Below are 14,818 nucleotides of genomic sequence, written 5' to 3'. Positions count from 1 at the left end.
GTCGGACTAAAATACAAAGCTAGTATGAAAGTGGTAAATAAGCATTATGCTAAATATGACATTCATACACAATAAGCAAATGTGCCCAAAACAGACATTTGTTTCCTGCATTCAGATGGTAAGCCGCAATGTAACTACACTGCCCCATTTTTGTTTTGTAGTCACTATAGTTCTTTTTTCCATTTGTCAATTGTTACAATCAAAAATTCATGCATTTTATGTTTCCATGTAAGTGTTAGCATGTTGCTAAATTCATATTCTTTGTCAAATATTATACTGTATGTCTTTTAGTAAAAGTTGAATAATAATACCTTTGCATTCCACTTTAGTTAAAATGAAAATTTGGGTAGAGAACCAACACAAACAAATGTTTACTGAGCACTAGGTGGCAGTATAGGATTGTGTTTAAGATAATAGAAGATTTAGAGAGTGGAGAATGTAGTGTACTTGCTGAATTCAGATCTGTATATTGGTATATTACTCTTATTATTCTGCCTTACAAAGATATAGTAAAAACTGGAAGTCTCTCTATGTCTAATTGTCCAATTATCTTTATATACTTATTCCAGAAGTACTTTTCCTTACCTTTGCGGTGTAATTTGAGCCATATCTGTCTTTCTCCATTGATGCTTATTCAAAAGTAGCTATGTATTCTGACCTTATTTATTTATTTATTTATTTTTTTGCATTCAACATTTAAATTACAAATATTTCATTATATTGAATGTTTAACTTTTTAAAGAGGGATTTTAAAGAAATACACTGCATTTGTCAGACCGCTTATTTGTTTTGTCATATATCATATAATAAAAATTGTAATTGAATGTGACAAGAGATTTTCAGCAGATTAGAAGGCTAATATAATCAGGAAAATTTGCATGCACTTAATTTTAAACCCTCGTCCTCTCCCAAATTCTTATTTATTGATTGATTTATTTACTTCTAAGTTCTTGGATTTTTCATAAACATGTCGTTTTTTACATTAGTATCTAACCATCATAAGAGATCATGCATTGAGGCATTGAGTGTCTCCGTTGACCTCTTGTGGGAAAAAAGATGACATACAATTGCACTTTTCTTTGGAAATCTACATGGAGTAAATAAACTAAGGTGAAAAATGTTTTAACATTGCATTATTAGTTTCACTGTAAAACAATGTTAAATTCATGGACCTTCCCAGAAGTCCCTGTTTCACCCATTACATATTATTATCTAGTTCTTTTATTTATAAAGCACATTTAAATAGAGTCACAGGACAGAATGCTGTTCAAAGTCACATAATCAAAACAGGAAATAGCATAAAAAAATGAGAGCATCAGCATCTTTTGAAAGCTGAAGAAAACAGGTGTTTTTACATGAGAGATTTAAAAACAGATAGGGAAGGAGCAACTCAACTGAGGCTGTTCCACAATCCAGGTCCCAAAAGGCTCCATCTGCGTTTCAGCCTTGTGCAGGGAACCATGAGTAGGTTTTGAATACCCGATCTTAAGTCTCTGGAAGAGCTGTGAGGATGCAGATCGGTGACAAGGCATGTTGTGTAAACACTGATACACAAATAGGAGCATTTTAAAATGAATCCTGTGAACTGGAAGCCAATGAAGAGCTCATCAGGTATCAGGTATCTGTCATGTCACGCATTAATATCACTCACATGTCAAGTATGCAGAGCTTAGACTATGAGTTTCTGCATATTTTCTTCCACGGCTCTAAAACACATAAAGTGCTGAAGGAAGTCTGTGTTCTGTCACATTCAAAACTACCCCGATCTGTAGATCCATGATGCTTTTTTAAAATATACACAGACTAGGGACCAGAATTACTAAACAGGGCAAATCAGGAAAGACTGCCAATAAAAAGCACCAATGGGAGTGGATATTGTTTTTTATTAACTAACATTAACTAACTGGACCTTATTCTTAGTGTTACTGACACATCAGTTTTGCTCTCTTTCGTAGATTCTCTCTTGTAAATAAACAGCATTTTAGTTCCACTGAACAGTTGCACTTTGTAGGCCTGTGTAGGCTATAGATGGAGTTTTTAACAAAATAATTTTAGCAACAAGGCCTACTTAAAAACATCTTAATCAAAATTATGCATGAAATCAATAAAGATTGACTGTTAAAGGCGCATACATACAAGACATTTAAGCACCTTTGCAGTAGTATGAAAATGCTTAGGTCAAGGCACGTTTATTTATATAACAAAGCGACTTCTTAAGCCAATGTTTGTGTAATATAATATACCGTGTTTATAATGTAGGAAATGCATAGCTGGTTGGTGTAAATGTAGTGCTCGTGTCGTCCTGTGAGAGCGCTGAAGTTCACAGCTGTCTCGCTGACATCATAGGAAGCTCCGAGACAAATCTGATCTGATGAGGGCTGTGCCTTTGCCTTAAACTAGATATATATCATTTTATTTAGACAGTTTGCTGTGTGAGTTGTGTCTGTACTGGTCCTCGTTATCTTCTTAAGCTCGCTGAGGATGGCTGAGCCAAGTGGGAGATATCAGCAGGTGAGTGAACGGCACTGTAACTCGGCACGGTTGTTTAGTAAAGCAGACCGGAGGCAGACGCCTCCACGGCGGGGAGAGTTGTCGGGAAACACCGAGGCTCTGACAGGATGCGGGCCGCAATGTTTTGAAATGGAAAAACACGTCCATTTAAATGATAACGGCATTGCATAACACTTAAATTGCGCTCGTCTGTAAACATATAGCGTTAAACCAGTCCGTCATTTAAAAACGCTTGCTAATGCAGTTGTTTCTTGCTTACGTCAAAGTTTTCATTCATACAATATAAATTACGTAACTCTTTTACAGTAAGTTACCCATGCAAGGAAAGTAAACTCAGTGCAGGGATATTGCAGATTAGCAAATGTTTATGTAGCCAGAACCGGCCTGGTTTATTAAATTGACAAGTTGAAAAAAAAATATATATCTGGTTAAAACACTGAATTAACGTTAGTGGAGGCCATTGTAATGTAATGGTACACTACAGCAGACATGTTGGCAGAAGTATGTTTTATTATTATTATTTTATTTTATTTAAATTTTTTAAGAAACATCCTATTCGTTGACATCTTAGGTTTGGTCAAGGTTATTGCACTAACCTTTATAAGATACACTTCTGATGTCAGATGGTTCTTTGATCTACTGGTGACTATAGAATTGAATGTCCAAGATACTTCAAAAGCAGTTTCTGTCCTGCTAAAACAATGATAAAACCACAATTCTGGGCACACAAAGTCCCTTAAACCATGGTATTACAATGGTGAATGTCTGGAGACATGGTTAACCATAAAATATGTTTAAAACGTCAGGAAAATAATGTAACCATGTATGGTATTGATGTATATAACCATGGTACATTAATTCTGTAATGCTTGAGATAAAACCTGAAATAATAGTCTGTAATATTAGTGAGAATGTGGAGCTTATATTTTAAGAAAATACACCACAAGTTTTCTTTCAGAGGCCCAAATTGAGCACTAATATGCAATTTGGTGCAAATGTTGTTATTTACATGATTGAAAAGTAAGAAATTGTTATAGCTTATAATGTAAATCAGTTAGATTTTAACCAGACTACTTACCTTAAATGTTCAGTTCTGTTCACCTTGAAATATTACTAACAATATAAAAGTTATTCTTATGTTAAACAAAAATTCATGAAAGATTTAACACCAATAAGACACGTGTCCCACACCATGAAAGTAGAATTGTTTTTTTGAGTTATATTAAAAGGGATTTTGCTTTAAAAAATATAAAATATCCATCAGAGAGCAGAAGGCATGTATTAGATTTAGTAGATGTAGTAAAAGTAAAGTTTTGACCATTAGAAATGCATGTCAGATTTAATACAGTAATGTATTTACAAAATGGTGTAATCCTATTCCATCCCTTTATGTGGCTGTTTACTTTTTCATTTAGTGAATAAAACTTAAATAGGGTTTTCATTGAAGTTGTTTTATGTAATGTGAATACGTCTGCTCATCATTAATAAAGGGCAGTTTAGCATTCCCTTTTTTTTTTTTTTTCTGATTTGTGAAATGGTGAAGATGAACACTTCTGGAACAGATGCGAGTGTTTAGTGCGTGGCCATGTGATGAGTGAGTCTATGGAAAGTTACATTAGTGATGGTGTGTATTTACACTGACACCACTGGTATTGTAATTGAACACAATAAAATCAGGTTTTGCTTGTACCAGATCATCTCATATTTCCACTTGCCTTTGATAGAGTTGTATTTGCAACCATGTCACAGTCAAACTTGGGCGGAAGAGTTCAAGATTTCATGCAGTCAGTGAATTCTCTTGTGTCACCAGCTGCCCAGTGAAGAGGAGCCGGAGGAGGGAGCTCAGGTGGCCAGTGACCCTCCGCCCCCTTACAGTAGCATTGCAGCTGACAGCGCAGGTATGCAGCGTTTATAGGGCCCTGTAAAATCCTTTTATTTTTCTGTGTTTTCCCATTTAATTATTAGGGCCCGAGCACCGATGGTGTGAGGACCCTATTGTATCTGCTTTGTTTATTATTATTATTATTCTTCTTCTTCTTCTTCTTCTTCTTCTCCAAAATGAATCGCATTTTTGAGGGCCTAAACATGCTCGAAAAGTCCTGAAACTTTGCACACGGGTCATACCTGGTGAAAATTTACGTCTGATATAGGTTTCAGAAGAGGGTGTGGCAAAATGGCTCGACAGCGCCACCTACCGTAAAAAAAATCAACAGCCCTCGAGCTGTGTTTCACGTACATGCACGAAAATTGGCACACATATGTAAAGCATCAGTACCTACAAAAAAGACTCTTGGAGCAATATCCGAAACCCAACAGGAAGTCGGTTATTTTTAATTTTATGAGCAAATTTTGCATCATTTTTGTCATTTGCATGCCTTGTATTTTAACGAACTCCTCCTAGAGATTTATTCAGATCAACACCAAATTTGGTATGCCTAATCTAAAGGCCTTTGCGATGTTAAATTGCGAAGATCTTGAGTTTTCGTTGAAGGGCGTGTCCGTGGCGGCCTGACAAATTTCGATGATTCGCCATGGAAAATGAAGTTGCTATAACTCAGACATACAATGTCCAATCTGCCACAAACTTCACATGTTTGATAAGACTCCTGACCTGAACAGATTGATATGCCCATATTCAGTTATAGTCATAGCGCCACCTACTGGCAACAGGAAGTGACATATTTTACACTGTAACAAAGTACCCCGAGAAATTTTATGACATAATTTTTTTTTTTTCAGTCACTCTATTCTAAAGGCCTGTGCGATGTTAAATTGTGAAGATCTTGAGTTTTCGTTAAAGGGCGTGTCCATGGCGCCGTCACAAAGTTCGATGTCTCGCCATGGGAATAAAAGTTATTGTAACTCAGGCATAAAATGTCCGATCTTGCCCAAACTTCACATGTTCGATAAGAGTCCTGGCCTGAACACATCTGAAGGCCAATATTCCATTGGGTGTGGCAAAATGCCTCGATAGCGCCACCTATACATTTTCAACGGAGTGCGCCTCGAGCTACGTTTCACGTACATGTACAAAAAATTGGTACACACATGTAACACACCAATACTTACAAAAAAGTCTCTTGTTCCGAAATTCGAATCCCAACAGGAAGTCAGTTATTTTGAATTTTCTCTGCAAAATTTGTGTAGTTTTTGCCATTTTCAGGGGTTGTACTTTAACGAACTCCTCTTAGAGATTTATTCAGATCAACACCAAACTTTGTCAGTGTAATCTAAAGGCCTTTGCGATGTTAAATTGCGAAGATCTTGAGGTTTCGTTTAAGGGCGTGTCTGTGGCGGCCTTACAAATTTCGATGTTTCGCCATGAGAAAGGAAGTTGCTATAACTCAGACATGCAATGTCCAATCTGCCCCAAACTTCACATGTTTGAGAAGACTCCTGACCTGAATATATCTACATGCCAATATTCAGATATCGCTATAGCGCCACCTGCTGGCAACAGGTAGTGACATGTTTTACGCCGTAACAAACTACTCCTAGATATTTTATGACATTTTATAATTTTTTTTGGTCAGTCTAATCTAAAGGCCTTTGTGATGTTAAATTGTGAACATCTTGAGGTTTCATTAAAGGGTGTGGCCATGGCGCCATGACAAAGTTTGATGTTTCGCCATGGGAATAGAAGTTGTTGTAACTCAGGCATAAGACGTCCGATCTTCCCCAAACTTCACATGTTCGAAAAAGAGTCTTGGCCTGAACACATCTGAAGGTCAATATTCCACTATAATCATAGCGCCACCTGCTGGCAACAAGAAATGGTTTCTTTTACACTAACTTAAACATGCAATGTCCAATCTGCACCAAACTTCAAATATTTGGAAAGAGTCATGGCCTGAAGATATCTTAAGGCCAATATTCAGTTATAATCATAGCGCCACCTGTTGGCAATAGGACACCTAATGCTTTATACTAAATCAAACATTCCATGTTCAATCTGCACCAAATTTCATAGGCTTGATAAAAGTGCTGGACTGAAGAAATCTACATGCTAAAATTGAGTTATAGTCATAGCGCCACCAGCTGACAGCAGGAAGATTGGCACATATAAATCACTTTGACATATTTCTCTTATATTTACCACATTAAACGCATATTTCTCGCAGTTCGCTGTTTTACTAAAGCCACCCGCTGGCGGTGAGGCAAGGGTGCGAGGGCCCGTTCATCGCTGCTTGCAGCTTTTATTCTGGGTTGTATTTTAAAGCTTTAATATTGAATTTAAATGTTGTACACTATGATCATGGAAATCATAGTGCACAACATTTGTTTTGTTTGTTTGTTTATTCAAAGCATATTATGAAATAGCAATCAACATATATATATTTTTTTTTTCACTCTTCTCAGGATATTTTGATTATAAAGACGATGCAGCATTTCCCAAGCCCCCATCTTACAACGTAGCCACATCTCTACCATCGTACGAAGAGGCTGAGAGAAACAAAACAGAGGCGACTATCCCACTGGTGTCAGGGCAAGTAAGTACCGCAGATCTCAGCCACTAATTCCAACCAGCTCTGGGACAAAACACAGGAAGTGCTGTTTCAGTGTGATGTTTCCCCTGTTCACTGCTCTGTTTCTCTGCCACACGCTGCTTGCATACAGCACAGGGAACGTCTGGACACATTCGATGATGTAACTCGCTGTGAGCTGGAGGTACAATAACAGAGTGTGTGAGACTGTAAAGTCTGGTGGTGGAGGTGATGATCTAGGAAGACCCAGGGCCCTGTTTTTCTGGCTTGAACCTGTTACAATATAGGTGTATATTTATTTTTGTAATGCAACAGAAAAATATCAGCATTAACAACAAGCATTGCATGCTTGATACAATTACTAGCATTTGGATTGCAGCACTAATTTGGTGCCTTTCAGGCCATGAAATGTTGCCCCTGGTGTCTTAGGTTTTAGACGAGATAATAATTATGTGCTATAGAGTATCCACAACATTGTTTTTTTCTGGAGATATTTTGCTATTTCAATGTGTTATATGTATGTGGAATGTTTAGTAATTTTGTACAATCATCTTTAAAAATGTGTATATATTAAATTCAGTTTTTCAGTCAGAACAACTTTTAAAGGAAGTTCAAACATGTTTGATGAAAGTGCAGTCATGAACCTGCTAGCAGTGGAGAAAAAAGTGTCAATTCTTTTGAGACTTTATTGTAATATGAAAACATACTGTAACCTCATTAGCCATATTTATTTTTTTTATATTACTGATTAGTTTGAGATTTTTTTTCAAGCAGTGCTTTAATAGGCATTGCATCGTATGTGCAATCATGTTTAGTTTTGCAAAATGTAAATTGTTCATGTGGTGAAACATTTCCCCACTCGGATTCACATCAGAATCAAGTGTGAAATTTGCGCCTTTAAACCGTTTGCACTGTTAAACCTCTTTGACATTGCATCTTTACGTTTACCTCCGTCATAGCACAACTGTCTCGTCTCCACACATACAGCCAAATATCATTGGTAGCTACGACTTGTTCTCATTTTTAAACGCCTTGCTTGTCAAACTAAAATTGCTTCAACTTTTAAAAATTTGTCTCAAGACTATCCTGTTGCTTATCTTCCAGCTGTGAACCCAATAAAGTGTCTTGTTTAAAGACTCCCTATGAAACGTGTCTGATAGGGTTTGGTAAACCCCAAACCAGTTTGTTTTGAAAATATATACATTTCTGAAAATGTTTTTTGCTTTTCCATTTTAAAACTTCCAACACACTAGGCAAGGTTTCATCACACCTTCAATTCTTCCATAGTATCCCAATTAGGGCTGTCACAATATTAGATTTATCATATCACGGTTATTGTGGCCATAAGAATTCACAATATCGATATATCGTGATATCTATGGAAACCTTGGGGGGAGGAAAGATATCAGTCAAATCATTTTTTACTTTGTTTATTGAGTTTTTCTTTTTCACCCAACGAACATAAGGACACTGATAAACACAGGGCACAAGACTCTGGCTTTCTCTATCTTCTTTGAAGCTCCTATGAAATAATGAGAGAAAACACTGTCAAGTTTAACAATATGATGAATAAATATTAATGGTAACCCTTTACAATAAGATGTCATTTGTAAACATTAATGTATTAACTAACATGAATGAACAAAGAACAGTACATTTATTACATAATTTATTCATCTTTGTTAATGTTAATAAAAATAGAGTCATTCATTGTTCATGTCAGTTCACAGTGCATTAATGTTTACAAACACAACTTGTGATTTTAATAATGCATTAGTAAATGCTGAAATTAACATGAACTAAGATTAATAAATGCTGTGGAAATATTGTTCATTATTTGTTATTTATATATGTTAACTAATGGAATTAATTAATGTTAACTAATGAACCTTACTGAAGAATGACTGCAGATGAGGCATTAAATGCATGGCACTGCAACCAACTTAACATTATACAGAGTTTAATGTAGAAATGTGGTCGCTCCGTTTTCCAAGATCAGTTTTAATTGTGTAACTGTTAATAGATTTGAACAGAGAAATAAAGTGTTATAAGACGAGTAAAGAAAATGCAGTATTTATTAAAATAATCACCCTTTACTTAACTATATGAACACAGAAAACCGCTGTTAACAGGTTAATATAACGTTTCCCATTCTATGACTAGTAAAATAATGACAACTTACTCTGATGAACACGGCTCTCCTCGGAGTAGCTGCGACTGCAAGCACTGCAACTTCTTCTTATTTGAAAGGTGTCAGCGTTAAGGCACAATACTGCCACCTGGGAGCTCAACCAGGTACTGGCGATGGAGTATTTACATGTGGTGTTATCATAAGAGAACTGTTCATTTTAAATATTGCGGTTATCGCTAATCGCATGTATATCGTCACACACTAAATTAACACGATATCGATAATTGTTGCTTTGAATATCACAGTTATCGTCAATACCGGTATATCGCGACACCCCTAATCCCAATGCTAGCAGAAATGTTAGGATGAGACCCATGTGATGTCTAAATTTTAGCTTTTGTTGTTTTAAAGTCAGCAAAAAATCCAGAGAAATCACACTACCAGGTACTTTTTATGTTCACTGTTTTAAGTACTTGTTTTTTCTTATTTTGGTTTCTCTCTTGTTTTTTAGTTGGAAAAAAAAGGTTCATTTGATAGCAGAGTTCGGTTTGTTTATATAAAATGTTTTCCAAGCTTAGGTGTGCACCCGTGAGCTGTGCTCGAGTCTGGTTTTAAAAGATGGTCTGGGCCACAGTTCATGTGAACTTCAGTGCATGTATCTGCCTCCCTCCAGCAGAAATTGAATTGTGTGTAATTAGGGCTGCAACTAACAAGTTTGATAATTAAACTAGTATGTTATTTATTTCTTTAATCACTTGAAAAATACAAAAGTTATGAATCAGTATCAAAAATAATACTTGTATTTAAAAAAAAAAAAAAAAAGTATTCCATAATTTACTAAATAGTTATTCCACATCCTGCTCATTGTTGTCCTCAAAATGATCTGTAATTTGAAGGCAGTAAAAATAAATATAGTGAATTTATTTAGAAAGGCAATGTGCAATTAAAAAGTGCAAAAAGGAGTTAAAATATAAGATGTTTGCTTGCCATTTGAAAGTAAAAGTTTAAATTGCTGAATTAAGAAATAAAGAATAACTAAAGCAAAGCAAACAAAATCTTAACTGGTTGAACCATTGCCAGAGCCAGTCCTCCCTATACGCAAAGGACGCAAGCTGTGTAGGGCCCCCGAAACACCAGGGGGCCCCCTTGCTCTCAAAGATGATTTAAGTTTAGTTTAATTATGAAAACCGCTTATGTCATTTCTTTTAATGCGCTGTCACCCTTTCTACGTAAAAATCAGTCAAATCATGTAATGCGAATGTCATACAGTCTCTTACTCGAGACAAAATAAAAAATGAGTTGAAACATACCGAGCCACAGAAGATACACTGTTTCTCAAGTGCTTTCCGTGAGCGTGATTTGAGACGGCGTGAACACGGACAAAGGCGTTTCATTCATTCATAACGCTTTTAAATCGAAATAATATAACCCTATGAGGCTATTCACATTAGGCGCGATCATTTGCAGTGCAAAAAAGTGAGGGTTTTTTTCCCCATCGCTCCGTGATGAAACAGGCCATCAAATCAGATTTGAGCTAAGATCACGTGCCCAGAGCAGCTGCTGTTGCTGATCTCTCGGATTAAAATATCCTGTAAAAAAAAAATCGAGTGAAACGTTTTTCTACACATGAAATGTGAAAGCAAATAGACATTGATTATGACGATATATTTTCTGTATGTGTGTTGTATGCAGCTCATGGTATTTTTATAGCAATAAAGGATGTTTGACAAATATTAGCAATGTAGTGTTATTAAGCATACAAAGAGTGCATGTGTCTGCTTATTATAGAATCAAAATCAACTATAGATCTCAATTGAAATTTATTACAAGCGCTCGATGATGGTTTAAAGCGGGTCAGCAAATACATTAATAATTTATTTTAGGATGCATTCTTCTAAGTATTATAAAAACTAAGCATTACCAAACTTTGCTTATTTTAATATAATGCTGTATATTGAGCAGCGGACAATGTTAAATCCATATTTGAGATGCATATCTGAGGAAAAATGAATTGTTGGTCGGCGCCACCTAGCGTGCAAGTGTGAATTAGCAGAAGGCGAACAAACGTTTCGCACTCAGTGTGAAAGCACCGTTCGTCTGTGATTCGCCTCACTTTTACTCATTGCGCTCATTGTGAAACGGCCGTAAGTCATGCAGTATTACCTCTACTCTGCATCCTCTGCTGTTTTCCAGATGTGCTTTTTCCATAAAATTGAACCGAATCCATAGACAGCATGGGGATGGGTAAGCAATCCTACTATAGTTCAGACCAAGCAATCGAACCAAGTGTGAAAGAACCATGAAGCTACATGTCTACCAAGTCTGCTCTTAAAGTGTTACTTTATTGTTACTTGTTTATGTTTCTGTTAATTATATGAGGCCCAATGCATCCAGTCACATTCTTCTCCTGCCATTAACAAATTCTCTTGTTTTTCTCATTTAAAGGGGTCATAGCATGATTCTGATCCTCTGTCTGAAATTATTTGTTTTTAAAGAGCGGGTTTATCAGTAAATGCAACTGTAATTGTTGACTGACATCATTGCATAGGAAATCGTATCAATGTCCCTTGCTATTGCAAGAAAACAGTATCCATATAAAACCAATATTAACAGACAAACCAATGTTTGTCAAATTGTTTATGATGTATTGGTTTGCGATGCAGCTGCTGTCAGATCCAATACAGTTGGCTTCTTCATCTTTCCACAAAAAGTTGCATTGCAAACTCTCCATTACTGTGCTTCATTTGCATAATATGCAGTCAAATGCTCCAAACAAACATATAATACTCCAGGCGCCATCCACTTGTTCCTTATGCTGGGGTCCTTCTGAAGTCTGCACTTCCTTTTTCTTCTCTTGACTGGAGTAGCTCAAGCACATGGAAAATGTGATTTCTCATGTAATGTCCCCTTTAAACGACCCTGCGATTGTTGTATTTTAGCCTTGCTTTCCTCTTTCTGTCTCTGTTACACATTTAGAGTTGATGGACCTCTCTCTGTCTCTGTATATTTTCCTGCAGGATGATGACTTTGTGGCCAGAGATGACTTTGAGGATGCTGACCAGCTGCAGATAGGCAATGACGGCATTTTCATGTTGACATGTTTCAGTAAGTGTTTTCAGGAATGATAGAGGGTTCAGAAACAGTTTTTGCATGCCCATGTTCCTTTATCTCCTTCCCATCAAGCAGGACTTTCCAAACATAAGTTAAGTATGAATGTTACCAATCAAATAAAAAAGAAAGGGGAAAAAAGTAACTAAAAAAAGAAAACGATGGTGATGAGGGTCATGTTCACATATTCTTTAGAAAATCTGATATTTCAGTTTTTAAATCTCTTTTTCCTCAGTGGCATTCCTCTTCAACTGGATTGGCTTCTTTCTATCATTCTGCCTTACAACCTCAGCAGCGGGGCGTTATGGCGCCATATCTGGGTTTGGTCTGTCCCTCATCAAATGGATTCTCATCGTACGGGTACGCTCCCACCTAGACATCCGCAGCTAATTTTACACATTATAATTTATTTAGATAGCATATCAATTGGTTAACCATTTTGGCTTGGCTGGGTTAGTGAGAACATTCCAGAAGCACATTACTGCACATTAGTAATCACCACAAATGCTCAAATCTGACTAAATGATTCAAACACGCTGTAATGCATTGTAATGTGTTTTCTTCATGACACTACAAGCCTGGACATGATCGGTGTTTTATCCGTGCATCTCTTTCTCACTCTTCCGCTCTCTTTTCATTCTCAGTTTTCTGCTTATTTCCCTGGTTATTTTGATGGACAGTACTGGTTGTGGTGGGTGTTCCTGGTGCTCGGTAAGTATAAATCCACAAAACAGGACTGAAGTGCCCTAAGTGAAATGTTTCACTTGTAAAACAGGCTTATGATCAGTATAAGTAGATTCTAAAACATAGTTTGATGTTTATGACATTCTTAATTTTAAGCACATCTTATGCATGAAAAATGTGTACGTTGTTGGCCCAGTTAAAAGGCCATTTGAAGCAAGAGCACTGAAATGAGTTTTTATGACCTACAGGCATCCTGCTCTTCCTCAGAGGCTTTATTAACTATGCCAAGATCCGAAAAATGGCAGACTCCGTTTCTACTCTTCCGCGGACCAGAGTTCTCTTCATCTATTAAAGGTTGATATTTCTGAGCCTCTTCAATATAAAGGCAAAGCTGTATTGTGTTTATTAAATGAAGTTCTAAAATGTAATTGTCTCGAGGTTTGCCTTCAGTTGATTATAATCATATGATGATTCCCTTGGGAGGAAACCCCTTTTTAAAATTTAAAGGCAGCTATATATATTTTTCATGTTTTAAAAAAATTATATTTAAAAAATATATGCAAGGTTAAATTAAAAGCCCTTTTCCTACAACCTGTTGTTATGAACACCCTCTTTTCAGGATCCAATGAATTATATTACTCATCGTCAAAAAAAAAAAAAGTCCTCTTTCATTCATGCTTTTATTTCCAGCAGTATTTCTTAACATGTAAATATTAGTATTAGCATAGAAAGTTTAACAAATGAGACAAACTGAAAAGGTTTCACAGGCTTTTTTAATGAACTGAAATGGAATAATGAGGCATGAACAAAGCTTCTGAAAATTGTTCAGAAGCAAGCGTGCAATTTGGAACAGCTCTGGAAGAGTTTATTATAATGACTGTCCATTCCAGTAAAGTGAACACATGAATAATGCTATTTTTTTATTTTTATTTTTTTTTTTTCAATCTACTCTAGTCACTTGCTGGAAATGAAAACACATTCACGGGCCTGCATTGAGCCGTTGACCGAGCAGTGAAAATATATTTAAGAAAAAAAATCCTTCCGTCTGTTATCTACTCATCTAAAAGGAAGACCGCAGAATTCCAGAGCGATGGAGGAAGAGCATTTTTTCCACCCTCTGCTTTTGAAAATGCAGTTTGGGTGTCAGATAACAAGATACTCTTTTTACGTTTCTAGATGTAAAGTAGTGGATGCTAACTGTTCTGAAATCATTAGTGCTTTGATGTTGAGTGCTATTTGCTCTTTTCAAGTCTGTAATGTATTAAAAAAGCCTTCTGTATGAGATCTTGTTTGTAGTAAAGGCATGCACTGTACTCCCTGTTAACCAGTAGGGGGAAGTCTTGCGTTTCAGTGACGTTTGACAAGAAGGCAACCAGTCACTGCTGGTCACCATTCATGAAGAGCTTTTCTCTTTGTGAATGGCAGTGTGAAATGAAGTGAATCTAAAACAGTCGATGCTTTTCTTTTCTTCTCTTCTCTTCTACTGGTTCTCTCTTGCTCCCTACATGACATGAAATTAAAGTTGCTGGTTTTAACTTTTCATTTTTGGTTTGTTTTATTGGCCATATAGTTTTTTTGAGTTGCTTATTAATAGCAAAATTAAAATCATGGAATATTTTTAAAAAGATGCATGAATTGCATCTAGCATTGGCAGATTAGTTTCTTTGTACTCAACATTTGGCCTCATGTTTGAGTACTTGCAACTTTTTCAGTATTTGCAGTTGAACTTTTCTCCTTTTATGCAACGCGGCTGATGGCACTGCACATTTTTCCGACCTTTGAATATACATTTAGCCGGATGCCTCTCCCCCACCTTGTGCAGTGGCCGTGATAGGGGCCCGTTTGATCTCTCGCTGTCTAATCATGCATGATTTTGTTGTGGCTTGTCTGCTCTTGTCAC

General features: G+C 36.4%; 1 protein-coding gene across 3 annotated transcripts; it reads left to right on the top strand.

The window, feature by feature from the left end:
- Nucleotides 1–2,304: 2,304 nt before the first annotated feature.
- Nucleotides 2,305–14,458, top strand: ndfip1l (Nedd4 family interacting protein 1, like). 3 transcript variants are annotated; one of them, XM_042747583.1, is made up of 9 exons: nt 2,305–2,511; nt 4,322–4,409; nt 6,871–7,001; nt 7,129–7,179; nt 12,144–12,231; nt 12,470–12,594; nt 12,879–12,945; nt 13,167–13,272; nt 13,863–14,458. In XM_042747583.1, exons 1-8 carry the CDS (start codon nt 2,482–2,484, stop codon nt 13,268–13,270), a joined length of 684 nt encoding a protein of 227 aa, XP_042603517.1. In that variant the 5' UTR covers nt 2,305–2,481; the 3' UTR covers nt 13,271–13,272; nt 13,863–14,458. The 3 variants fall into 3 exon arrangements, with proteins under 3 accessions (XP_042603517.1, XP_042603516.1, XP_018928865.1); XM_042747582.1 differs by having other exon boundaries at nt 2,306–2,511; nt 13,873–14,458; XM_019073320.2 differs by lacking the exon at nt 7,129–7,179 and having other exon boundaries at nt 2,311–2,511; nt 13,873–14,458.
- The last annotated feature ends 360 nt before the right edge of the window (nt 14,459–14,818 follow it).

The sequence above is a fragment of the Cyprinus carpio genome, chromosome B21 (genome assembly GCF_018340385.1).
Source record: "Cyprinus carpio isolate SPL01 chromosome B21, ASM1834038v1, whole genome shotgun sequence".
NCBI classification, from domain to species: domain Eukaryota; kingdom Metazoa; phylum Chordata; class Actinopteri; order Cypriniformes; family Cyprinidae; genus Cyprinus; species Cyprinus carpio.
This window is presented reverse-complemented; position numbering and strand designations above follow the sequence as displayed.